This window comes from Cryptomeria japonica, chromosome 6 (genome assembly GCF_030272615.1).
Source record: "Cryptomeria japonica chromosome 6, Sugi_1.0, whole genome shotgun sequence".
Taxonomy (NCBI): Eukaryota; Viridiplantae; Streptophyta; class Pinopsida; order Cupressales; family Cupressaceae; genus Cryptomeria; species Cryptomeria japonica.
In genome coordinates, this window is record NC_081410.1 from 644,553,109 (window position 1) to 644,580,351 (window position 27,243).

Genomic DNA, 27,243 nt, shown 5'->3' on the forward strand with positions numbered 1-27,243 from the left:
GTATTCAGAGTAAGGCCAAAAAGGCAATGATAGGAACAAAACTGGGATCAAATTCTTTAGAGACTGGGCTCAATCACCAAAATTCTTTAGAGACTGGGAGGCAGCAAAATTACTTACAAATTATAATTGTTATTTTTCAATCAGTTGTTGAGTAAATTCCTATTTTTTGTATAGCTTAGAACTTATTGAGTACATCACTTATATTGTAATGTTGTAATGTTTCTTTAATGGTCATCTTAGTTACCTTAGTCGTCTTTAGTTTATTTAGTTAGTTTCTATTTTCAGCTTCAGTTTACGATTGTTTCTTTTAGAAACATTGTCTCTTGTAAATTTTTTATATAGAGTTTTCGCTCCATTGTTTAATATATCAGAACATTCGAATACCATAACATGGTATCAAAGCAGGTCGATGGGATTTCATAAAATTTGGCGAATTTTTTAAGAAAAAATCGAGGACTTCTACCTGGAATTCTTCCAGAAATTTTTTCGATTGTTGGTGCAATTTTTTTAAAGGCATTTTTCTCTGTTTTTTCTTCTCTGTGAAGAAAAATCGCGGGTAGCCGAGGGTGCTGAATTGTTGTTTCCCTGCAGAATGCGCTTAGTTTTTAGTGATTTTCTTCTCATCAAAAATCTCAAGGGTTTGAAGATTGCTTGAAGGTTCTGCTGCAGCATCGCAGACTAGATCGAGGGTTTTTGGCCGCCGCAGCCTACCATTTTCTGTTTTTTACCCACGACTGGGGCATTCAATGGATCTGAGTTCGTGTTCATGTGTTTTTTCATCTGCTGCGACATCTGCAACCCCTCCCACATTGTGTCGTTTTTCAGCCTGCGTTTTTCCTTGCCGCACCTGGTGTTTTCATCCTATGACATCTTCCAGCATCTGCTCTCTTTCTTCCCTGACAGGCCTGTGTAGGGCGCACAAAGTGTTTTGTGGTCGTGTTTTCTGCGACTGCTACTCTTTTTGCGGAATTTTCACGACTCTTCGCACAATTTTTGCAGACTCGACCCACGTCAGGATTTTTCCCACTAGTTCTCTGTAGGTGTTTCTGGGTTTTCCCGTGTTTTTCTGCCTGCATGCAACCTTCAGCGATTGGAGAGATTTTCTTTTCGTGATATTCGTTCTTCTCTCTGCGCAATTTTCATGGTTTTGCCCGTGTTCCGACCACTAGGGTTTTATAGTTTTCTCCTTAAAAGATTATTTGGTGGGTTTTTAATAATTTTTTCTCCTTAAAAAAAATTCTGTTGGGTTTATAATTTTTTCCCTTAAAAAATTATTGGTGGGTTTTCATAAAAAAATTTCCTTGAAAATTTTCCAATGGGTTTTAATAATTTTTTCCCTTAAAAAATTCTGGGACTGTTTTATAAATTTTGTCCATTAAAAATTATTGTGGGTTTTGTGTGATTTTTTGCCTTCAAAATCGTTTTGTAAAAAGGTTTTACCGTTTTTCCTATTTTGATCTGTCTTGGATTTTGTGTCTTGGGTTTTGATTGATTTTTCACCTCAAAAACTGTGTTGGGTTTTTGTCGATTTTTCACCTCAAAAATCGTGTCGGGTTTTGCTCGATTTTTCTCCTCAAAAATCGTGTTGGTCATCTATAATTCACGATCTTCGTGTGGGATTCTAAGTTTTTGCCTGATTTTTTCCTAAAAAATCATGGGTACAAGTGTTTCTGTCTTAGAATTTTTACCATTTTTTCTGAAAAAATGATGCTCTTTTATTTTTAGTTTCTGGGTTTGACAATTTTTTCCTCAAAAATCGTGGCTTCTTGCAGTATGTTTTGCTCATCTGCAAAAGTTTGTGGACAATGTGTGTTATCCAGAAGTTCTCCAGATTCTAGGAGGGTTAGTGACAGGCTCATCTCAGTGACAGAACGTTCTAAGAAGAAGGGGGCAGCCTTCTCTATTTTTCTATGGGTAGTTAGAACAATGACCATTAAGAGAGAGTACTATAATATTGTAATGTTTCTTTAATGGTCATCTTAGTTATCTTAGTCGTCTTTAGTTTTAGTTAGTTTCTAATTTCAGCTTCAATTTACGATTGTTTCTTTTAGAAACATCGTCTCTTGTAAATTCTTTATATAGAGCTTTCACTCCATTGTTTAATATATCAGAACATTTGAATACCATAACAACTAATGCATGAATTCAATTTGACAATACTAGATAGCGTCAAGGAAGATCAGCTAAAAGACCTTGCTAAGATCAATCCAGATTCCAAATGGATCATAAATGATGAGAAGGTAGTTTTTGATGAGGAATATTTTAATCTCTTGGGAAAAGCTGATCATATCCCAAGGATATTGATTGAATCGGGAGAGGATCTGCCCCAATAGCATCATCATCAAGACCTGTCGAACTCTAGTGTAGCATACTTTTGTGAAGAGCTTGGTGATTCTAATTGGGCTTGTACCATTGCTGAGAAACTATTTAGGAGTTCACTCAATTTCTAAAATTCTTCTGTTTTACACTAGGCATGCATTAGAGCAAGCAAAAAATAAAGTAACTCCTGAAACTGTATATACATTCCTGCTGAGTTTGACTTCATTTGTGTTGTTTTTATTGTAACTTAGATTCGAAAAATAAAGCACATTTGTGTTGGGTTCTAATTGCCGATAGGCAACATTAGAACCCAACTAAAGAGGTCGGGCCCATGTTGCCTTTACTTAGTGTGTAGCACCAAATTAAATGGGGCCTATGCATTGTAACGTGTGTGATTGTTATTTAAAATATGGCGCCAATACTCCTCTCAGCCGACTCAACCTTGGAGTCTATCCTCATATATATTGAGCACCATTTGATGCATTCAAAAGACAACTACATTACATGCAATAATTATTCTGCAAGTGCGAAAATCAGAAAGAAAGAATTCTAAATGCGAAGTGAAGGAAGTGTGCATTGAGGCAATTGTTAATACAAGGGTGAACTTCAATAGAAGATGCGAATTGCAAGACATATGTGAAGCCAAAGACAATTTCCAGATCTGTTCATCTGAAGGTCATCTTGCTGTTACATGCTAAACAGATTCAAGAGGTGTATTGTTGTGTGAAAGGCTTAGACAAATTGGTGTGCCACGTCAAAGCTACCAGTTAAGTAATGTACTGTTACAATTGGATATAATTCATAGTCAGATCTGAGGATCTTTTGGCTGGGTTTTTCCTCCTAGGAGGTTTTCCCAGGGTATTTGTGTGTCGTGTTCATTTTGCTCAATTTATGTTTATGTCTAAGTCTGAAAGTAATTAAACTAAACAGCAAATATATTGATTTAGTAATTAACTTCAGTTTTTCTGAGTATAGTTTAAATCTGGAAGTCTAAAATCAACAATTTGAATATGTATACGTTTAAAAATTAATGTGTAGCGGCTTCTACTTCTCTCTTGCACGGTATGCAAAAGGATGATCCAAACCATCCCTTTTTGCAAAGTAGTCACCTAGCAACATTTTTTCATGAAGAACAAGACACATGAATGTATTTATTTTCATCTAACATTTTCTGCTTCAAAGATGTCGCATTACTGATTATAAGTGTTATATTCTACTTCAGTCAAGATTTGTCAACTAGTTGTGTTGTTCAATCTCCATTATACTTTGAACTCCATCTGAATATTGTGGTGCCCTTGGAACAATACACCTTAATTAAAGTTCTTTAATTATTTTTTCTATTTCTTTAGCTTTCCTCAGCAAGAGCTTTCTAAGTAACAAAACTTACATCTCACCAAGATTACTGACCCTACTTTAGCTAGTCTCTCAAATCTATAGACCTTTTCCTTCCAATTCTTACAAGAGTGCTTCATAGATGTGTTTATCAGTATTACTCATTATCTCGCATGGAACCATTAGCTGTCAGTGTTTTATTTTAATGGAAATTTCTTTTCTGATCTTGCCATTTGTTTCCTTTATTATCTTGCTTGGGTCTGGTGGGTGATCTTTGTACAATCTACACACCTACATCATAACTGATGCTATATTGAAGGGTTGCATAGTAATTTTCTGTGTATAGCAGATACTAACCATTTCCACGAGAACTGACTTTGGCAAAGCAAGCAATGTGAATATGCATACTGATATTGCTTGCAGTGCCAACATCAAGTGGATTCATCCTGCCAGTGTAAGCAATTTCTTTGACACTTTGAACTGCTTTGCAATCAGTGAGAATACTAGATATTAGAAATGTGTTTCTTTGAATCCCAGGATTGAGCATTATCATGTTTCTTCATGCTGTGTAATAAAAGAATATTTATTTTGACTGAATTGATCTGTTATCCTGATGATTGTTTCTATGCATACAGTATTTGCTTTATGATTTTCAAACCCTTCAGAAGAACTGTATTATAGCACAATGAGAAGTCTGTCAACTGCAGCACAATGAGAAGTTTAATTTAATGAGAAAACCCATTGTTAACTCTGCTGCTTTGAGTAAAGTATTTCCTGCACAACCATAATGCTATCAAAAACCTATCTCTGTTTTACAAAAAAATGTTTGTTCCTGGGAAACTATTTTAGGCAGTTGCATTGAATTCTTTTTGCCATCACCTTTAATATTGTTTTATAAACTATACAAAGAGAGATAAGCCAGTATATTTTGCAAGAATTTGCATATGCTTTTCCAGGAATCAGTAACAGATGTGTGCTATTCCTCTTCAGAAGTCATCAGGCTCTGGTGACTTATGCCATTCCAACAAGAAAACTAGATTTTTCAGCTCCTCTTCCTTAACTGGTTTTAATTTTTGTGTTTCTCCTCCTGTGGTTGGTTCAAATGTTTTTGTTAAAATCTTCATTTGAGCACACTTCGATCAGATGAAGGGGTTAAACCATGAACGCTTTGCTTTGAAATATTTCTCTTGAATCAAGAAACCATAAAATGAGCATCAAGTGCGTGCATGCTCCATAATGAACCTGAGAAAGAGCATATTTGAGGTGTATGTAAACAATTCTTGTATTCATGTTCTTGAAATTTATTATAGTGTATTCCACGAGAACCTAAGAAAATCATCATCTGCCAAATGTGACATTAGTGTTTTGGGAGCAAATGGTAAAACCAGAATAAGTATATTTTTACTATAACAAGTGGAAAATGTTTAATTGAATATGTGCAAATAAACTTTGCACAAGAAAAAAATCAGATTGGCTAATATGCCAATTTTGAATAAAGTGAATCCTAACCAAGACACAAAAGAATTTATTTGTTCTTAACATAGATTGCAGAAAAGAGATACAAGTTAGAAACGTGATTGGGTATGAGTCACATCAAATTTGTCACTTATAAAATGAATAATCAATTATCTAGCTAATGAATGGTAATAAGGAATAATTGTGTGTGCATTGTAAACATAAATGATAAAACCATACCTAATAAGAAGTTGAACTAGATATGCTCAATCAACCAAATTTGAATGCTTTGCAAATAAGATCAATGAAATTTTCAAGCAACTATGCAACACCTAGTTGGATTTCCACAAAATGTTGGCACATATGATGATATACTATTTGTTGATCAGTTGACCAAAATAGCCCATTTTGTACCAAAGCATAAGACAAGTAATCCACCTATGGTTGTGAAAGTCCTTGAAAAATGACACCTTCAGAATAAAGGAATAAATGGGCAGAACACTGAAATTTGGCAAGCTCCGTCAAATAAAATTGCATTACATAATGCAAGTGAATAGATGTTCAAAGGGATATTTATCCAAAGGATTGAAAACAAAGACTATCAGACTTGTCATGCTGATTATCTTCAGTGATAGGTCAAAAAGAAATATTATCCATGGTGTGTTGAGCAGATTTAAAAACAATTTATCTCAAACAATTGCATTCTAAGTCAACAAAACCTAAAATAGTATGTGAATCCAACAGTTTCCCCTTAAGAATTTATATAGTCAAGTGGCAAAAGATATCTTTTTCAAAATGGCTCAAGCAATTGAGAACTCCAAAAATATTAATGTTTCTGGAAGCAAAACCTACACAAATAAACCTCACAATTACAAAGTCAGTTTTTCTGATGATTTAACAAGAAACAATTACACTAATTATGAACTTAGTTAACACATCAACACTGGAACAACAAATGAAAGGTGAATTATGCTTTTGATTAAACCTTTTACTTATAAAATTAAGCTAACTTTGAAAATCAATTTTTGCAAAGCTACTTTCATGGTTCAAACCAGATAGCTTAAGACATGTCAATATGTTCTGTTATACAGAGATTCAGACACACAAATGTTGTGTTTGCCTAGCAGGAAACCCAAGTACATTGCAATAAGGTTACATAAACTCTCCTCCATTAATTCATGCAAACTTCCCAGTTAAAAATCTAACATTTGATTCTATTCAAAATTGCTTTGCTTCTAGTTATGATAATGTACGGTAAGCTCTTATCTTTAAGATAATAATGGAAAAATATCACTTAAACAAAGAAATGCATACCTTACTGGACCGTGCATGAGCAACAGAGTACTGAGTCTGGTCCTTGATTATTGGGAAAGACGAATCACCACTTCCATCTTTGTTCTAAAAAAAAACATGAATCAAGACAAATCATGCCAATTTTCTCAGGTCTTCATCTATAACTACAGTTTGTAATGTCTAGCTAGTTAATGAGAACAATTAAGATTTATAGGTCAACCAGAGAAGCTTACCTTATCGTATACATATAAGTTTCCATCTGCATGTGCTGCAACAAAAACACCATCTCCTTCAGGTAACCATGCAACAGCACTACATCGGCTGCAGAACAAAAAAATAATTACCGCATTTTAACATTTGATGATGACAAACTAAAAAGATTGAACCTAAAATACAACATGAAAGATATGTAAGTACATAATGCCGCAGTCAAGGAACTAGCTATAATGTGACTACTTGGCAAAGAGAAGATCATGACATTAGTCCGAAATATGTATCTGTTAAGTTCCTAATTAAACAATGCTACTCATAGATCCTATGAATAAGAAAATATAATACTATATTTCATTATTTCTATCCCATTCAAATTCATAGTATGTTCATAGAAAGTTCTCATAATAAGATTTCCATATCATTCTTATAATCCTAGCAAGATCACCTCAATCATTGGCAAATATGAGATTTCCATATATTGTTCCTTTCATTCTAACCATTTAACTCCAAGTCTTGACAGTGCATAAAAATATGTGCAGTTTCAACCACTGTCTAAAAGAATGATAACTGTTTTCCTATGTGCATGGATCAATGAAAATTGAGTATTCAATGCAAAGATTTTGGAAACCTTTTTCAGCATGTCTCTGTTTAGTACTTGTATTAATTACCAAATTTCAGTAGTGATTCGTAAAGAATCTAGGAGAATATAAGTCCCTTTTGGACAGATTTTATCAACAGTACCAGGTCAATCCATATGTAGAAGATTAATTAATTTATATATTAACTTATCAAGTGCCACTTTGAATGGCAATCATAGAAAGTACTAGCCTCCTTTGATTACATCTTGATTTATAGCAAAACATAGAAAAAAATTGAAAAAATCTTTAACAAGATCTAATAGCATCATAAAAGCAGCGTATCTTTGCCAGAAAACAAGCTACATAGTCGGTAAGGAATTGGAATTCCTGCTTTACATAATTGCAGTGAATAGCATTAAGATGGATAGAATAAAGATAAAGGCAATGACAACATGATCTAGGCCTCACACATCTATCAAATTGCATAGATTTTAGAACCAATTGCATATCATTAAATATGTAAATACAATTATGCGCCAATACCTGTGGAAGAACCAATGAAGAAAGACAATTACAATGGCTTCAGAAATCCTTTACAAAGGATGAAATTGTGTCATCAGTCTCTATACTTGCTACACAAAATTTCAGGAAACCATCTCTTACAGTGTCATTACTCAAGGAGTGGTATCAAAGTCATCCATTAACAAGAAAGTAGACTGGGAACTTCTTGAAGAAAATGAGTCAAGAAGTCAATCCAATATTAAAGTGCAGGAACTGCAAGAACAGATACAAGTTTGTAGTGGATTTTGTAAATGTTATTCAATTTTCAATTCAAGGTGCAAGTTATATTCAAGTTATTCTTCCTTTCAAGTATATGTTAATTCGCAATATAATAAATCTGATTTATATGGTATGTTGCAGATGGAGAAAGAGCATTTATAAATTTCGATGTCCTTCCTACATTTCACCGATTGATATATATATATGCAAACATAGGAGATCAAGCAATACCTTGACCGGTCATGTCTATTAGACATGACCGATCAAGATATTACTTGATCGTGCCTCTTCAAACCATAATCGAATTAAACCGATAATCGGTGTGTATGCATTTAACATTAAACCCGATACCAATCGGTGTGTAAGCATTTAACATTAAACCCGATACCAATCAGTGTTAAACCTGATACCAATAGGTGTGTTAGCATTAACAATAAACCCGATACCAACCAATATCCTGTGCATTATGATTAGTAACCGATGTTAATCGGTATATAGACATTAGTTAGGAACCCGATTGTTAATCGGGATTTATATGCAAGGTTATATATATGAATCGAGGGATACGATCACAGCTAGATCGTATATCATGCATACAATCGATGATAAATATATAATAACTGAATCATGATCATAATCTCATGTGTATATATAAGATAACTAAAGTCTTATCATAGTCTATCGATGAGATAGATGATTGAATGAGAGACTTCATTTATCTCTCATTCAATCATTTATCTTACCGAGGCTATCATGTATCAACACTCCCTCTTAGCTAGGGAAGATAAATGGAAGACAACATATCTAGTATCACATTTCTCATTATGGTCTTATAATCTTACTCTTTATGGCACATCCATGGCATGTGACATGAAGTATCACCTAAACGCGTGATACAAAAGTTCATCACATCAACTTGTGATGACAAGATATCATCTAATCACGTGATATCAGTATTGCCTAAACATGCAATACTTACGAATAAATACATGAGAATAGTTAAATTCTCAACTTATCCAAGTTGTGGTATGTGCACTAACATTTTATCCAAATGTTTTACCACAACACAATCATGGCACATCCATAGCATACCAGAGATCCAGCATGATAACTGGTTTGAACATCATAAGATCGTCACCTTATAATGTCTACATACAAGTGTTCATTATCTGAGAGATCGTCACCTCTTAGACATGAACACAAGGGGTTTAAACCCATAAAAATCCTAACATGACAAAGAAGCTTTACACATAAAACATCTGAATAAGTATAGGAGTACAAAGCAAATTAAATTTCAATCATACCAAAACCTTTTCTGAAGTGCTCAACTTTCACCCTTGAAAGTGGTTTGGTAAGAATATCTGTTGTCTGATCTCCTATACAAATGTATTCCAACTGGATCACATTCTTATCTACCATGTCTTGAACATAATGATATGGAATCTCAATATGTTTGGATCTGTCATGAAACACCGGATTCACTGAAAATTTTATACAACTTTGGTTGTCGCAATGAATAACTGTAGGCTTCATTGGTTCACCGAATAACCCCACAAGCAGCTTCCTAAGCCATACTGCCTCTCGAGCAGCCATGGAGGCTGCAATGTATTTGGCCTCAGTGGAACTCTGTGCTACTAATGACTGTTTTCTGCTAATCCAGGATATCATGGATGAACCTAAACTGAAACAACATCCTAAGGTGCTTTTTCTGTCAGTTCCACTTCCGGCCCAATCTGAATCTGTTAATCCGTGTAGATCTAGTTCAACTATCTCATATTTGAGACCAAGTTTTAGGGTACCTTGTAGATATCTCATGATATGTTTTACTGCTACCAAGTGTATCTCCTTTGGTTCACACATAAACTGACTCAAGGCATTAACTGCATAACAGATTTCAGGTCTCGTATTTACAAGATACATCAGGGACCCAATCATTTGCCTGTATAGAGTGGGATCTGAGGGTTGTGATTCTGCTGCTGCTTCCTTAAGTTTATGAAGGTTTGTTTCCATTGGAGAGGTCATGGGTCTGCAATTTAGCATTCCAAATCTCTTCAAAATGTCCAAGGTATATTTACCCTGGTTTAGTATAATGCCATCAGAATTCTGCCTAATTCCAAACCTAGAAAATAATGAAGGAGTCCCAAGTCTTTCATATCAAATTCTTTAGCAAGGTCTTTCTTACACCGATCTATGAGGTGATCTTTTCCTGTGATTAACAAATCATCAACATATAAAATCAATATCAGCATATCACCTTTGTTTTGCTTATAGTAGAGATTTGGATCTGCATCATTCTTTGAGAAGCCTAGCCCTGAGAGATAAGTGTCAATTCTTTCATACCAGGCCCTGGGAGCCTGTTTAAGCCCATAAAGAGCTTTCTTGAGTTTACATACATGTGATTCTACATCATGAATCTCAAACCCTTCAGGTTGCTCTAGGTATACTTCTTGTGTAATCTCTCCATTAAGAAATGTTGTCTTTACATCCATCTGATGTACTTTCCATCCTTCTATTGCTGCAATGGCTAAGACTGTTCTTACTGAGGTATATCTGGCTACAGGTGCAAAGGTTTCTTCATAGTCAATTCCTTCCTTTTGTGAGAACCCTCTGGCTACAAATCTAGCCTTGTGTTTCTCAATGCTGCCATCTGCAACATGTTTGATTTTGAAGAGCCATTTGGAGGTGGCAACAGATTTTCCAGTTGGCCTAGGAACAATCTCCCAAACATCATTTTTCATAATAGATTGGTATTCCTCAGACATGGCATTCTTCCATACTTGATGTTTAAGTGCATCTGATACATTAGTAGGTTCTTCTTTTGAAAGATCATTCATGAGAGCAAGGTAGTTGGTGAGTTTGTTAGGCCTTTTGCTTTCTCTGAAGGTTCCTGAAGGAGCAGCATACTTCTAAGCTTCTTCTACAGTTTTGGTGGCCCATAGTGGTCTTTTCTTGAAATTTTCTCTAGGTGGGTTTTGAGTTTCACCTTCATTTTCCTCAAGACTCTCCCTCTGAAGCTCAGGAGCAGGGTCTTCCTCTATGCTAGGGGTAGGGATATAGACTTCAGGTTCTATTGAGCTTTGAGCTCTTTTGAAGGCTAAGTCTTCTTCAAAGATTACATCCCTACTCAGTTCAATATTCCTCTAACCAAGTATATAGATTTTGTAAGCCTTGGAGGTTTCACTATATCCCACAAGTATTTCCCTTTTTCCAGAAGGCTCTAATTTTAATCTTTTCTCCTTAGGTACATGAATATAGACAGGACACCCAAATATTCTAAGGTGGTTGATATCTGGCTTTGTTTTAGTAAAGACTTCCTCGGGGGTTTTAGCTTCAGGATGGGAGTGAGGACATCTATTTTGTATATATACAGCAGTGCTTGTTGCTTCTGCCCAAAGATTGGTATTTAGATTCTGATCAAGAATCATGGCTTTGGCAGCTTCTACAATTGTCCTATTTTTCCTCTCAGCTACCCCATTTTGTTGAGGATTATAAGGTATAGTAAGCTCCCTCTTAATCCCAGCAATTTTACAAAAATCGTTAAACAAATCTGAGGTGTATTCCCCCCCATTGTCAGTTCTTAGGGTTTTGATTTTATTTCCTGAGTAGTTTTCTGTTAGTGATTTAAATTCCTTAAACCTATTAAGGATCTCTTATGATTCTTTACATTTCAGAAAGTAGATCCAAGTTTTCCTAGAGTAGTCATCAACAAATATTACATAATACAAAAATCCCCCTAAAGAAGGTACGGACATAGGTCCACATACATCAGAATGCACTAATTCTAAAACTTTGCTTGTTTTCCTAGTACTATTTTGAAAAACACCTTTAGTATTTTTACCTAGGGCACATCCCTTGCATGCCTTTGAATGATATTGTTTTAACTTAGGTAGGCTTGTGACAAGGTTTCCCATTGATGATAAAGCTCTAAAATTCAGGTGACCTAGTCTTCTATGCCAAACTTCATTAGCATCTGTAGTTTCATGGATTAGGGCTAGGTTGGGCTCTGTGCACAGCTCATACAAGTAGCCTTGTCTTTGACCAATGGTTTTAGCTTTCTTGATAGATGAAATCTTTGGCCACGCCAACACTATGTTGTCCATGAAGGTCACTCTGTACCCATTATCCTCTAGTGCTGATATGGAGACTAGATTTCTCTTGATGCCTAGGACATATGGTACTCCTTTAAGTTGCAATGATACGCCTGACTTCAGTTTGATAGTGCAGGTTCCAACTCCTCTGACTAGATGTGTGGAGTCATCTCTGATAGTTACTTCCTCATCATTCTCCTCTATCATGGAGTCTAGCACTTCTTTACACCCTGTAATGTGTCTGGATGAGCCACTGTCGATCACCCAGGAGTTAACCTTGTTTGATGCTTGGTTTGTAAGTGCTGAGTAGAGTACATACTTCTCGGAGTCATCTTCCCCTTTAGATTTTCTTGCTTTGGCAAATGTGGCTTGTTGTTTGGCTCTTTCCGGACATTTGGCAACATAGTGTCTGAATTTGTCACATCTGTAACATTGAATCTATAAAAGATCCTTGTTGAAGGTGTTCTTGCCATGACGACCTTTCCTCTTCCTAAATTGTTTTTGCTTGCTTTTCTTATTGGAGTTTGTATTTAGGACTTGAAGATCTTCATCTATATTCTTTTGTTTGATCCCTTTCTTATTTAACCTTGATTCTTCTTGGAGACAGTCTGCCTTTAGCCTTTCAAACTTTGGAAATTTATCCCTTGCACTGATGCCTTGGACGAATGTTTCCCATATACTTGGAAACCCATCTAGAGCAATGAGTGTTAATTCATTGCTTTGGATCTCATATCCAAGGGTTGCTAGCTCATCCCTTAGGGCTAATATCCGCATGAAGTAGGCATTGACTGACTCCCCTTTGATCATAGCTATATGATTTATTTCTCTCTTTAAAGCCAAGGTTCTACTAGCATTGGATATCTCAAATGCATCTTTAAGTGCTTTGAACATGTTGTAGGCTGTTTCATGTTTCCTTATGATGGGCATAATATTATTCCTCACCCCATCAACTATGATTTTGATGGCCTTTTCATTTCCCTCTATCCAAGTTGCTTTGTCAGGTTCAGTCTCAGGTTCTGTAGTTTTAGTTTTTACAAATGATTCGACTTTATTTTCTCTTAGAATCATCTGAATTCTGAACTTCCATGCTGAGAAGTCATCACCTCCTCCGAGTCTATCTTCGAATCTGATAGTGCTAGCCATTAGGAGAAATGTGATGTTGAATATATGCTTGTCTTGAATTTTCCACAAAATTGAATAGCCTCAGGTACGATTTAACTATAGCTCTGATACCATGTAAATGTTATTCAATTTTCAATTCAAGGTGCAAGTTATATTCAAGTTATTCTTCCTTTCAAGTATATGTTAATTCACAATATAATAAATCTGATTTATATGGTATGTTGCAGATGGAGAAAGAGCATTTATAAATTTCGATGTCCTTCCTACATTTCACCGATCGATATATATATATTCAAACATAGGAGATCAAGCAAAGACATGACCGATCAAGATATTACTTGATCGTGCCTCTTCAAACCATAATCGAATTAAACCGATAATCGGTGTGTATGCATTTAACATTAAACCCGATACCAATCAGTGTGTAAGCATTTAGCATTAAATCCGATACCAATCGGTGTGTAAGCATTTAACATTAAACCCGATACCAATCGGTGTGTAAGCATTTAACATTAAACCCGATACCAATCGGTGTTAAACCTGGTACCAATCGGTGTGTTAGCATTAACAATAAACCCGATACCAACCGGTATCCTGTGCATTATGATTAGTAACCAATGTTAATCGATATATAGACATTAGTTAAGAACCCGATTGTTAATCAGGATTTATATGCAAGGTTATATATATGAATCGAGGGATACGATCATAGCTAGATCGTATATCATGCATACAATAGATGATAAATATTTAATAATTGAATCATGATCATAATCTCATGTGTATATATAAGATAACTGAAGTCTTATCATAGTCTATCGATGAGATAGATGATTGAATGAGAGACTTCATTTATCTCTCATTCAATCATTTATCTTACCGAGGCTATCATGTATCAACAGATTTACTGTGTCACACCATTTATTGGAAGTTTCCTCCAATACTTGCAAAAAGTAATTCAAGAAATGATGACTTAGAAAGAAAATCAGACCAATGGTTCAAATGGTTCAAATTTATTTAGTAGCAAAAGGTAAAAAATGGAGGGACAATTTATTAAAATAATATTATATCTATTTCTATAATGGTGATCTTAGTTGTCAACTTTGTTGTCTTTTTAGTTTGTTTAGTGTAACTACTGCTTCTTTTATTAGAAGGCATAGTTAGCTTTTTAGTTTTTAGCTTTTTAGCTTTCTAGCTTCATGTTGAAGCTTCAGTTGAGCAGTTTGTTCTTTCTTGTAAACCTCTATTATACGTTGTATATTCATTAATATATTCAATCCCATTATTTTTCATGGTCTCAGAGCGGGTCGATGGGATTTTTTAGGATTTGGCGAATTTTTTAATAAAAATTAGTCGAGCCTTGCTGCCTGGATATAATTTCCAGAAAATTTTTTAAAAGTTTTTATGGAAAAAATCTGAATCATAAGATTTTTTTCTTCTACAATTTTCGTGAAGAGGGTTTAGTGCAGAATCGTGGGTCGTGTATCTGATAAAGAATTTTCGAAGTTTTTTTTTGGCCACGCATTTTTGAGGTTGTGTTTAACAACGAAGGGTTTTATTACCGTGGTTTCTAACACACAACATTTTTTTGGCCAGCGTTTTCTAACACGACATTTTTTCAGCCAGCATTTTGCTTTGTGGGTGCCACGATCTGGGTTTTGTTTTTGCACGACCGTTTTGTGGATCTGGGCGACACGGTTTTCTTGGGCTGTGTCTGTTCGTGGTGTTTGTTTTGCTGTCGCGATTTTGCCACATGACCTGGCCTGTGTGCTAGGTTTTGACTACCGATTTTTGAGCCCTCTTTTGCAAGTTCGAAGGTGCGTGTGTTTTTTTTAAGCCGCGATTTTCAGTAAATCGCAACGTCTTTTGCAACATCTAGGGTTTTTCCAACCCTTTAGTGTGCGCTCGTGGTGATTTCTAAGATCGTCTGCAAGTCCCGGTGGGTCTTGGTGTTTGCAACGCGTAGGTTTTTGCAAAATTCCCATGCGAAATTTCTCGTCAGGTTTCCCTTTGTCATTTCCACGCGATTCAGATTTCTTTGTGTTCTCTCTTGCAAGACGGGGAGATATTTAGCTTGCTTGTGTTCGGCAATTTCTGATTTTCTTATAAAAAAATTTGTCCAAAAAATAATTATTCTGGGTTTTTGTAATTTTTCATTAAAAATTATTTCGAGTTTTAATAATTGTCTTTAAAAAAATTAGTTGTTGGTTTTTTGTTTTTTTTTGCCTTAAAAAATTATTTGTATGGGTTTTCTGATTTCATTCCACAAAAAATCATGAGGGTTTTAATAATTTTTTCCTCCCTTAAAAAATTATTCAAGGTTTTCACAATTTTTTCCTCAAAAATTGTTTGCTAGGTTTTCACGATTTTTTCCTCAAATTGTTTGTGGGTTTTCACGACTTTTTCCACAAAAATTGTTCGTAGGGTTTATAATTTTTATCATCTATAATTCACAACATTCATGTGGGATTCTGGTTCTCTGGGCATATTTCATTGAGTCGCGATTAATCGTGAATAATTGCGAATCGTCGGAAATGCTGACTTTTTCCCCAAAGTCTGGCCAATAAAATCGTTGACTATCAGTCAACCACTTTGGCTGACTAATTGCAGGTAGAACCCTGCAAAATCATGTTTAAATTGAAAATTCTGAAATATCTGCTCGGCTAAAAAAATGATATAAACCCTAAAAATCACCTGTGAAAATAGGCCGATTCTGGGTATAGTTTGCATGGAATCAGTTAGGGTTCGAAATTTTTGTCCTTAAATTTTTTGCCGGACATTTTGACCTCTGCAAAACCTTAATGACTTTCTGTATCGCTGAAAATTGAAACCTTAAATATTTTTGTTTGCATTCTGAATAAGAGCCTCGCCTTGTCTCATTGTTTCACCTTAGAATTATAAATAAAAAATCGGAAATTAATGTTTCTGCAACTGATAAAGCTCGAGGAATACGAGAATAAGCTTTCCGTGGTTTCCTTGTTTTTGGTATCGATAACTTTAAATTAAAATCTGAACTCTAAATTGAAAACTATGACATCTAATTTGGGGGATTATAAACTTTATATATTTATAAAAAAAATTAATAAGCGACAATCCTTACATTCATTTATATTATTATTTACTATATGTTTAATATATAGTTAAAAATAATTTAATAATTAACATTATTAAATAATTTGTCAATTAATATTATTATATATTATATTAGTGTGTCATTTATTAAACTATATAGAATAATTATATAGTTTAATAAAAATGTAAATTAGAAATATAAATAGTTTAAAAATTAAAAATTTGTATCTTTATAGACCATTAATAAATGTAAATAAATAATATTTATTTTTAATTTATAATGTATATTATTTAATTTTTAATATATAATTAATATATATATTTATTTTTTAATATGTTTTTTGTACAGATGTACCGAACGTACCGAGTTCCTCAAAAAAAAATTGACATACCAATGTATTGTACCCACTTACCCCGATGCTGATTCCAATTCGGCAACCTACCTACATCTTTGTGCTATGGAAATGCCCTTAAATTTAAAAAGAAAGTATTCTGTCTCTTTTTTTATAATTTTTTACCTTTTTTTTAATCCAATTTTTTGCCAACTTTTTCCCGATTAATTCCCGATTTTTTCAAAAAATCTTATACTTTTGTTTTGCTGATTAATTCCCCAAACGGTTAATGCTTCTTTGCACTATGGTATATAGCACAGGGCCATACAACAAGAATTTTTTTCATTTGGTAGAAGAGATTTCAAACCCAAATTCAATGCAGACTGCAGACTGCAGATGGAGGTAAGTCCATGGTACCATCATGCTATCGGATAGCTACCTCTGGCAATGGAAGCAACCATTACTTGAGTGCACTCAGTTTAGCTTTATTTTTCTTAGTAAGTGCTTAAATATATCAATTTATTTACTACTTCAGTTTTGTCTAATCCCGCTATGCTGTAAATATGTCTACATCGAGCAGGCTAATAGCCTTTGTAATGGTTTAGTTTGGCAATTTGATTGCCTTCAGCAACCATGATAATTTGTTTTCTCAACAAGTGGCCGAATAGCTAATAACAATTTTGTATCTGTTACATATTATTAATTATTTATTGAACACTAAATTTTTTTCCTAAAAAAGAATAAGATTGACAGAAACCAATTTTTTTAAAGTTTACATAATTAGAATTCAATCAGAAAAAAAATATTGATTTTGTATTCATCACTTAGCATGGCAAAAATTAATCTTTTCAATTTGTTTTCATTTTTAAGTTCGGTTATACTTTGCTGTAAATTTTCCTACATGTTCTTTTACTCCATTTCCAGATATGACTACAAGATATAAAAATAATGGCTTAAGATTATCCAAAAATTTAAAAGATTAAATGGGCAAAACAATAACATAAGGGCAGAAAATTTGCCTAAACAACATAAAATGGTAATTTTCTTTCAATATTTAACAAACAAATTTGAAACAGCAATGTTGGCTTTACCAGACAACATAGAGGATTTCATCCAGTTGATTTTGTATGCCAAAAACTATATCCCTGTCTGGAAAGATTGCAAAGGCATGACGACTTAATGTTGCAACCTATTACCCCAAGAAAGCTTATAAGGTCTTGTTGTCCAAAGAAACGTATATCAATGGACTTAACAAAAGGAGACAAAAAGGCTCCAAAGATAAGTAGCTTTGTCTGTTAAGACCTAAGTTGCTGAATCGGGTACAGGTACAAGGGTAGACTATGTCAGTATGGTAGATTTTTTAAGGGAAGCTGGGTATGTTTTGGGTGTGTCCAGACTCCATACAATATATATATATATATATATATATATATATAGAGAGAGAGAGAGAGAGAGAGAGAGAGAGAGAGAGAGAATTTATATTTAATAATCTAATATTTTTTATGACTTCTATTTAATCAGACAATACTATATATTGAATTATAGAAGTTGACTTATAGCTGTCGAATTATATATACTTCTCTGATTTTTATACTTCTCTTCAAGATGACACATAGCATCACAAAGAGATTTTAACGAAAATTTGATATAATGCTGCTAAATGCTTAAATCCAGAAAATTCAACTGCTGGGGAGTAGTACTCAAGGATGGTGTTTTGCCTGTGGAATTGTCCCTTGAAACCATCCTTGAGTACTACTGCCCAGCAATTGAATTTTCTGGATTTAAGCATTTAGCAGTATTATATCAAATTTTCTTTACAATCTCTTTGTGATGCATGTATCATCTTGAAGAGAAGTACAAAAATTAGAACAGATGTCAGATTTGCTTGCTTCCAGGAAGGAGGACGAATATTACGTATGGTTTCTAACCATCCATTCATTTTGTATGGCTAAATATCATCACCACTATTTGTAAAGGGAAAACACAATAAGATGACTACAAATGCACACCAGTCGAATGAGTGGATGGCACAAAATATATCAGTGGCAGTATACAATGTCTGGAGACCAGAATAAAATATATCAGTGGCAGTGTATGGTATAAGAACCAATGTACAGTGTGGCAGTGTATGGTGTGTGAGAACCAACGTACAGTGTGTTGTCAGAGCACAAAATATATCCAGAATAGGCAACTTTGCTGGAGAATAGCATGCTCCCCTAGTTCATCAAGTGATGTTTTCTACCAGTGTTCCTACCTTCACTCAGAGTGATGGAATAAGGGGGGGAGGTTGTTGGAAATATTACATTATGGTAAAGGTAAATATAGGTTAGTAAATAAATAAATATTAGTGAGATAGTATTAATATAATAATTGATAACGTACTGTTGGTTTGGGTAGTCTCTGCAAGTTATAATACAGTTGTTGCGTGGTTGAGAATGGAAATGAAGGCAATGGCATTATAATCATAAACCAAATTTGTAATCAATGTCAATACACTCAATCGTTCCCACAATATATATTTAGTGTGTCATTCATAACGTAAACCTGCAATATTGTTTTGTGCTCATTCTTTCCGATAATTACCATTATGGGGTAAATGCTTGAAACTTGTATCTTCGGAAATAGTAGCCATGAAAATGTCATGATGCACAAGGAGTTGAGTTTTCATGGATCTCTTGATTGAAGACTTTGTATTCTAGGTGTATCCAATAAAAGCAAAACTTTCATTAAGTTTTGGGTGTCTATATGAATCATACAAGTGATTTGATAATAAAAATTTAGAATTTGGAGATGGAGGACCAAACTTATAAGATTGTTTATGCTAATAAAAGATATCATGGGCAAGGATGAAAAACACACGTGTTGTTCAAGCACCCATCTTTATTGTAATGTTGAGTTCCTACAAGCTTCTTTCCAGGATCTTGTAACTGCTGCCGCAATGATACTGAGTACACTGTATTGCCAGACCACATTTAAAATGAAATCAAATGCCAAAATTTTGACTCACACATAGGGAAAAATTAAACTATTACAAAATTGAAATCATAGAACAAGTTGGGCTGCATATAAGATTGCCAGAGTCCAATTAGTACCGTCTCCAGAGTTCAGACCAATTATAAGGTCATGGCCATCCTTGGCATCAGGATCAAAGGCATGGCAAATTGGATTTGAGCTACTAAAATGGATTGCTTTAATCGGATCCTGAAAAAATGATAACCATCAGGAGGATTCAGATATACTACCCAACAGACACTTCTAAAATATACTGCAAAGATCTTTAAGGCATTCAAAACAAGTTGACAGGACATACAAAGATCTCAAGGCATTTCATATAGGCAAAACACAATGTAAATGCTTTAATTTTCTCTACCTTGTCATGTGAATTGAAATCGCTAATAAACAGTGTGTCCCCCACATTAAAAATGACATATGTGCCTTCCCCGTCATAATTTGAAGTTGTAGGCCCATTGGTTGTAGATGAGATACCATGTGTGGAAGAACTTGTCTTGCTTCCTGCAACAGTTTTACTTGTTCCATTTCCCCCTCCAAAACTTAGTGTCCGGCTTCCATTGCCAGCCCCTAAAAGCTTCTGAGCTAACCTCACACCAGTGATGCTGCTTGAGCTGATTGAAGGTAAGGGCTGTGAAACTGGCTTTTCCTTCAGATGAGCAAGGGTGACCTGCAAACAAGAGCCTATTCAGTAAATTGCTTTGAATGATGCTTTCCTCAATTACCCCAAAAGTGGGGCATAGTAAGCATAACAGTCTAACTAGGGCCATGAAATAGAACAAAAAATAATGCAAAATTTCAGCAACTATAAGTTTGAATTGATCATTTATAAAGAGTAATCATCTTGTACCATTTGATTCAAGTAACTAGCACCTCATGTGTTGAGTAGGATCTAACTGGCCCTACTCAGTTGATTACTTCAGATTAAGCTTCCTTAACTTTCCTAATGCAATTCAAATATTTATGGCAATCCAACTACTAACATTAAAGAGATCAAAAACTATACAAAAATTCAACTAGTGTAGGCTTGAATTGTTCTGAGATATAGAAAACCATATTGCCAAAGGTATGGACATACAAATGTAGAATTGAGGGTTAATTTGTGTGAATGTGTAGTCAGCCATAGAATTTGGGTCAACTAAGCCAAGTTGTAGAAAGCCATATGTATCAAGGTTTGATTTTATCCAATCACAGATACATGGATTATTCTGATTATTGCACTAGATTTAAAGAAACAGTGCCATCAGTGCAAAATAGGATCAAGATAGACAACATCAACACTACAAATTAATTCCTGAAGGTACAGATCAAACATGAGCTTCAACTGTTCCAAGTTATAGAAGGCTATATGGACCAAGGTTTGCATACAACAAATTGTCTCGTTAGAGATTATGAGAGTGTAACTACCCTACATCATAGGAGTCATAACAAAAAAGTGCCTTGGGACTGGAGTAGAATCAATCTGAATCACATCAGTGGCACCCAGTCATGCCTACTAGTATAAAGCAATCATGTACTCAACATCCTACAAATATGAGCAATCACACACCTTTCAATGCATTTAAGATGAACTTGGATTGCTCCAAGTTATAGAAGTTTATCTGCAAAGTTTCAAATACACCTTCTTGTCAAATTGGGTTGTTGTCCAAGTGTATAATTATCCTATAGTATTGCTTCAAGGAAATAGTATCTCAGATGTGGAGTAGGATTGAACTACAGAAAATCAACAGTGGAAATTTATTCATACAAGTACAGGCCAATCTAACACCACATTGCACTTAACAACTATAAGCTTGAGCCTTGAATTGCTTAAATTAACAGAAAGGTATATGGTATCTAAAGAAAGGTTTCAATGCATCCAATTGCAGCGTTCAGGATTAAGATGTTCAAGAGTGTAACTGGGTCATGAGAATAGCAACTCGGGATACAGTTTAGGATCAAACATCACATCAACAGCTCAAATTCATTCCTATTACTATAGGCACCACATCAAATGTAAAAGCTCGCTCTTACAAGCATAAAAAAATAATTCACACTAGACAGAATGCAATTTATAATTTGTTGTTAAACTTGTTATACAGGCAAATTTACTTCACGAAAATCAAAACCATTGCCACCAGATAGAATTGCAACTAATGCATACAGAAAAAACAGGAAATATTTCAAATACTAAAAAGTTAATTTAATTAAAATGATACAGTAAGCATAGCAGAAAGGACTGCACGGAAAAGATAAAACATATGGAAATTTTCTGAAACTGTGTTGGATAGCCCCATGCTATAGATAGCTATATTGAATAAGGTTCTATACACCTAACTGCAACAGTAAGGTTTATAAGAGTGTGCTTGTCCTTTAGCATAGAATCAGGTGTGGAGTAGGATCAAACTGCATCACATCATGACTATGAATTCATTTTTCCAAGTAGGAAGCAATTATGCACCCTTTGATGCATTAACTATAAAGCAGTTATTGGCATAATTCCACAGCGCTTCAGAATGATGATACTGAAAAATAAATTGAATGAATGATTCAATAATCGGATGATCTATTCAACAATATACAAGCGTATATATAGAGATTACAAGACGACGTTCTAAATTAAGAACAAGTCGTTTAAAATGAACTACTAAAAAGCTAAACGCTAAATAAAGCTTAAAAGCTAATTAACTAAAAAGAAAAAGCTAAACGCTAAATAAAGCTTAAAAGCTAATTAACTAAAAAGCTAAATGACCATTAAACAAGGAACTAAATATAGGTGACTAAAATATAATTAAATATTCTAATACCCTCCCTTAATGGTCATTCTATCTACTAACTACCCTACAGAAGACACTACAGGTCTTTTGATCACAAATGAAAAGAACACTTTGCTGCAGTGGAGACCCTCCCTAGATCTGAAAAGTGTTAATGACCAAGAATACCAGAATCCATCCAACCTGATGTTGGGCAACCAAATTGAAACCTGAAACCATGATTTTGAGGAAAAATCGGGAAACCCTCCAAAACTGAAGATACAAATCATCATTTTTGTGGAAAAAAATGGTAAAAACCCTTAAAACGATTTTTGTGAAAAAAATCGAACAAAACCCTGAAACTTCGCATGGCAAGACCCAAAACACCACATGGTAAGACACCAAACATCACACGGTAAAACATCAGACATCATGCAGGAAAACACCAGACAACATCACATGGTAAAATACTAGACATCACGTGATAAAACAGCAAACCTCACGCAGCAAAATAGCAGACATCACGTGGTAAAACAACACTCCCTGATTTTTGAGGAAAAATCAAGCAAAACCCTCCCATGATTTTTTTTGTGGAGAAAAATCAGAAAACCCATCCAATGACAAAATCAAAAAGCATAGAAGGCTGACTCCTTCTCTTCAGAATGCTTTGCAACATGAGCCTGTACCTGCTCCTGAGACCCTCCCTGGTTGGACCTTTGAACATCCAACCTCTTTCTGCAGGATTTCTGGATATGCCCAGATCTACCACAATAGTGACATGTGAATCTCTGCGTGAACCCCTCCTTAGAGTTGTGCTGCCCTTTCTGCTGTGAGTAATCACCTTTGCCCTTTTCCTTGGCAGTAAAAGCTTGTTCCGCATTGACACTGTTACTACCAAATTGTTGCTTCCATCTATCTTGTTGTAGAAGCTTGGTGCAAAGATCGGGAAACTTCAAATCAACACTAGTAGAAGAGATATTGAGTGTGTCAATGAAATGCTCGTAAGAGAGGGGAAGACTTTTCAGCGTGATCACTACCATATCCTCTTCCACCATGGTACGACCAATAGCTTCCAACTGATCACGGATCTCCTTGATCTTCATAAGATGTGCCTAGATAGATGTCTTGTCATCCATCATGATAGAAAACAGCATATTCTTCAAGAAGAAAGCTCGGCTCTTGTCAGACGTTTCTTGAAGATCCTTTTAAGAGATCCCAGATCTCTTTAGCTGTTTTACCTGAAGGCACCTGAGGGAGTTGATCATCTGTGACGGATAACTTGATAAGCATGACAGCCTCTCAATTCTTCACATCATGTTTGTCTTGATCATCACCTGCTGTTGTAGGACGAGATTCCTTGCCCAAAACAATCTAATCAAGACAACGATACTCAAAAATTGAGAGCATCCGCTGCTTCCAGGTATTATAGTTCTACCCATTGAACTTCTGACTGCTCTCCAACATGATGTTGGTTAATGATGCCATCACGGAAATCGAGGTTGATTAAGGTCAACTGAGTGAAAGCAAGAGACAAAAGAATCTGATTTTTTTTTAAAAAAATCAGAATAGAAGCAGCTGCTGAAAAAACTGAAACCCTATAGGAGAATTTTGGCACGAATTCCAAGGCACCAAGAATCTGCAACCAAAATAAAATTTCGACTTGAATTGGAGGGTCAAAACCCTAGTCGAAAATTGCAAAAAACCTAGGAAAATTTTCAATCTGCAAAAAAAAACTCCAGGTTGCAGGCCCGAAAATCTCCAGAACTCTTAAAAAACATGAACTACTGCCCAACACAAAGAAATCCGCCCACGAACCAGAAACCCTAAAAAAACCTTCATAAAAGCAAAATTGTTTTTTTATTAAAAAACAATAAAAAAAAATCTGGAAAATATTCCAGAAATAAGGCCATGAATTTTTATTAAAAAATTCGCCAAACTTTAAAAAATCCCATCAACCCGCTCTGATACCATGAAAAATAAATTGAATGAATGATTCAATAATCGGATGATCTATTCAACAATATACAAGCATATATATAGAGATTACAAGATGACGTTCTAAATTAAGAACAAGTCGTTTAAAGTGAACTACTAAAAAGCTAAACGCTAAATAAAGCTTAAAAGCTAAATGACCATAAAACAAGGAACTAAATATAGGTGACTAAAATATAATTAAATATTCTAATAGATACAAGATACAAGGATGGGGGGACCAAGGATCTAAATCTGGGGAAAGAAGGGAGAAAGTGGTGCACATAATATACAAATAATAATTAATAATTTAATACAATTAATATTAAATTACAATGTATAATATTTATGTTCATATATTAAAAATAATAAACATAGATGGAGTCTTACTAGCTAGGATCATGTGTGTCAGGCCAAAGCAATTTGGTGGCCTGGGCCTTACGCAGACCATTCTTAATAACCACGCCTTGGCTGCTAAGCTTTATTGATGATGGTATAAGCAACCAAATCAACTTTGGGCTAGAATTCTTCACTTCAAATATCTAGGCAGAGTTAATGATACTGTGATTCCAAGAATGGATCTGCTTGGGAAAGGCTCAAGGGTTCAGAATACTATTAAAAAGATTTTGCTCATTAAGGATGATCTCTTCTGGGTTATCCAATATGGTTAGAGGTCCCTTTTATCAGTTATCAAATATAGCTATAAGTCTCTTTTCTCAGTTATCAAATATGGCTATAAGTCCCTTGATCTAAAGAATGGTGAAAATAGAGATTTACCTTGGTAGTAGAAAATGGAACAAATTCAACTGCCTAAAATGCAATTTCCTTACTTGTTTGCTCTATCAAAAAAAATGACTCACCTAGGACAATATCAGAGAGATAGGATTTCAAATCCCTTTAAAATGTATTCTGTGTAGCACAAAGGAGGAATTTGCTGCTCACCATTTCTTCCATTGTCCTTTTGCCTTAGGTGTTTAAGGAAAATGGTGGCAGATCTAGCACAAGGAGGAATTTGCTGCTCAACTTTTCTTCTATTGTCCCTTTGCCTTAGGTATTTAAGGACAATGGTGCCAGATCTAGAACTGACATGTTGTTTCCTTGTGTAGGTTCTGGGCAAGCATGGGATAACCACCTCCTTCAGCTTCTTCTCTTAATGTTGCATGGGAGTTTTGTCCTATGTTTATCCTTTGGCAAATCTAACTTGAACAAAACTGTAGGATTTTCCAAGGCCACCATAGTCTCATCTCCCAAATATGGCAGAAGGTCATGGATTCTCTCAAGAAGACCAATGTTGCCAAGTGCTCTATGGATGTGATAGTGTCACCCTCTAATCTTCACCTTTCAACAAGCCTTGAGCTTCATTATTTTGTTGATCCCCTAGGTTGCCCTTGCCCTACCGTGAAGGTCTCCAATAGAGTTGATAAATGGTCTCCCCTCCCCCCCCCACCCAGCTAGATTTCTTCAAAATAGATATGGATGGCTCTTCCAATGCAAATCCAATGTTGTCGAGTTTGAAGGTGTTGACCGTATTGAATATGGGATGGAACTATTCATTTCTTCTTCTCTATTGCTATGGGGGTCAACACCAACAATCAAATGGAAGCTCAAGCCATTCTTTTGGCTCTTGAAAATGCTTGCAAGTTGGTCTAGATAAAGATTATTCACGAGTCATATTCTTTAATCATGGTTTCTCTTTTGAATAGAGTGAGGAACCATGAGTCCTCCAATTTGTTGTCGACTTTTGTTGAGCAAGTTCTATGTCTTACTCCTGATTTTGATGTAATTTCCTTTGTTCATTAACCTAAAGAATGGAGGAACCCAATTGCAGATTGGATTGCCCAATGGGCCATTGAGAAAAATACAAACTAGAATGTTGAGAATTCTTGTCTCCTAAAAAATCCATTCAGCTTCTCCAACTTCATCATAAAGATCAAGCCTAATCCTCCTCCTTTGGTGTAGCTCAAGATCTTTGATTGCCCTTCTACTTGAAATTCTTCTTTGAAAGCCCTCTATTGGTTCTATAGCGTAGTTTACCTTCTTGAGCATACTTAGTTACTCGTCCTCTCTAGCCTAGCAACAAAGGGGATTCATGTTTTCAAGGATTATAACTGTCAAAATGAGCTCTCTAGGCTCTTTTTGTGGTTTAAGGAGTAGGAAACCTTCCTAGGTTTTTTTCTTCTTGCTTTATTTATGGCTTTAGCTATTTGGAAATCTTTGTGTTGTAAAATGTAATGGAGTTCTTTACATATAATTCTCCTGTTTGCCAAAAAACATAATAATATTTAAAATATATTTAAAATATTTAATTTATAAAATCCTAATTTAAAAATATATCAAATTTTAATGTATGTTGTATACTATATTTAATATTATTAATAAATATTCCCCACTAGTGGGATCCCTGAGTTCAACCATCCCCCATTACAAAGGGATCAAATCAAATGGATTCTCCCCAATAGTGGTATGGTCAAGTTGTATTTTGACGTCACCTCAAAGGGCATACCTAGACCATTTGGGGTTGGTTGTGAAATCAAAGATTGACAAGGACAAATGATGGAAGCCCTCCAAGAAACTTTATCCAGCACAAATAATGAAGCTAAAGCTGAAGTTTTTTGTTGGTGTTGGAAATAAGCCACACCCGGACCGACGATGGACTGGCCCAAGAGGGGCCAGTAGCTCAGTGGTAGAGCACTCCAGCAGCGTATGGAAGGTCCTAGGTTCGAGTCCTAGCTGGTCCATGTCTCAACATGGTATCAAAGCCAAGGGTCCAGGCTAGGAGCCCCAAGCACACGAGAAGTGTGGCTTAAGGGGGGGTGTTGGTGTTGGAAATAAGACACACCCGGACTGACGATGGACTGGTCCAAGGGGGGCCAGTAGCTCAGTGGTAGAGCACTCCAGCAGCGTATGGAAGGTCCTAGGTTCGAGTCCTAGCTGGTCCATGTCTCAA

General features: G+C 35.2%; 1 protein-coding gene across 1 annotated transcript in view; it reads right to left on the reverse strand.

Moving 5' to 3' along the window:
- The window catches only part of LOC131068647 (probable catabolite repression protein creC), a 51,027-nt gene that overhangs the window by 17,482 nt on the left and 6,302 nt on the right, over positions 1-27,243 (reverse strand). Inside the window, exons 3-7 of the mRNA XM_058003883.2 lie at positions 19,955-20,263; positions 19,677-19,785; positions 19,444-19,537; positions 6,633-6,720; positions 6,421-6,504 (exon numbers count right to left, since the gene is read on the reverse strand). Coding sequence (XP_057859866.1) covers positions 6,421-6,504; positions 6,633-6,720; positions 19,444-19,537; positions 19,677-19,785; positions 19,955-20,263 — 684 coding nt within the window. The remainder of the gene's footprint in view (positions 1-6,420; positions 6,505-6,632; positions 6,721-19,443; positions 19,538-19,676; positions 19,786-19,954; positions 20,264-27,243) is intronic.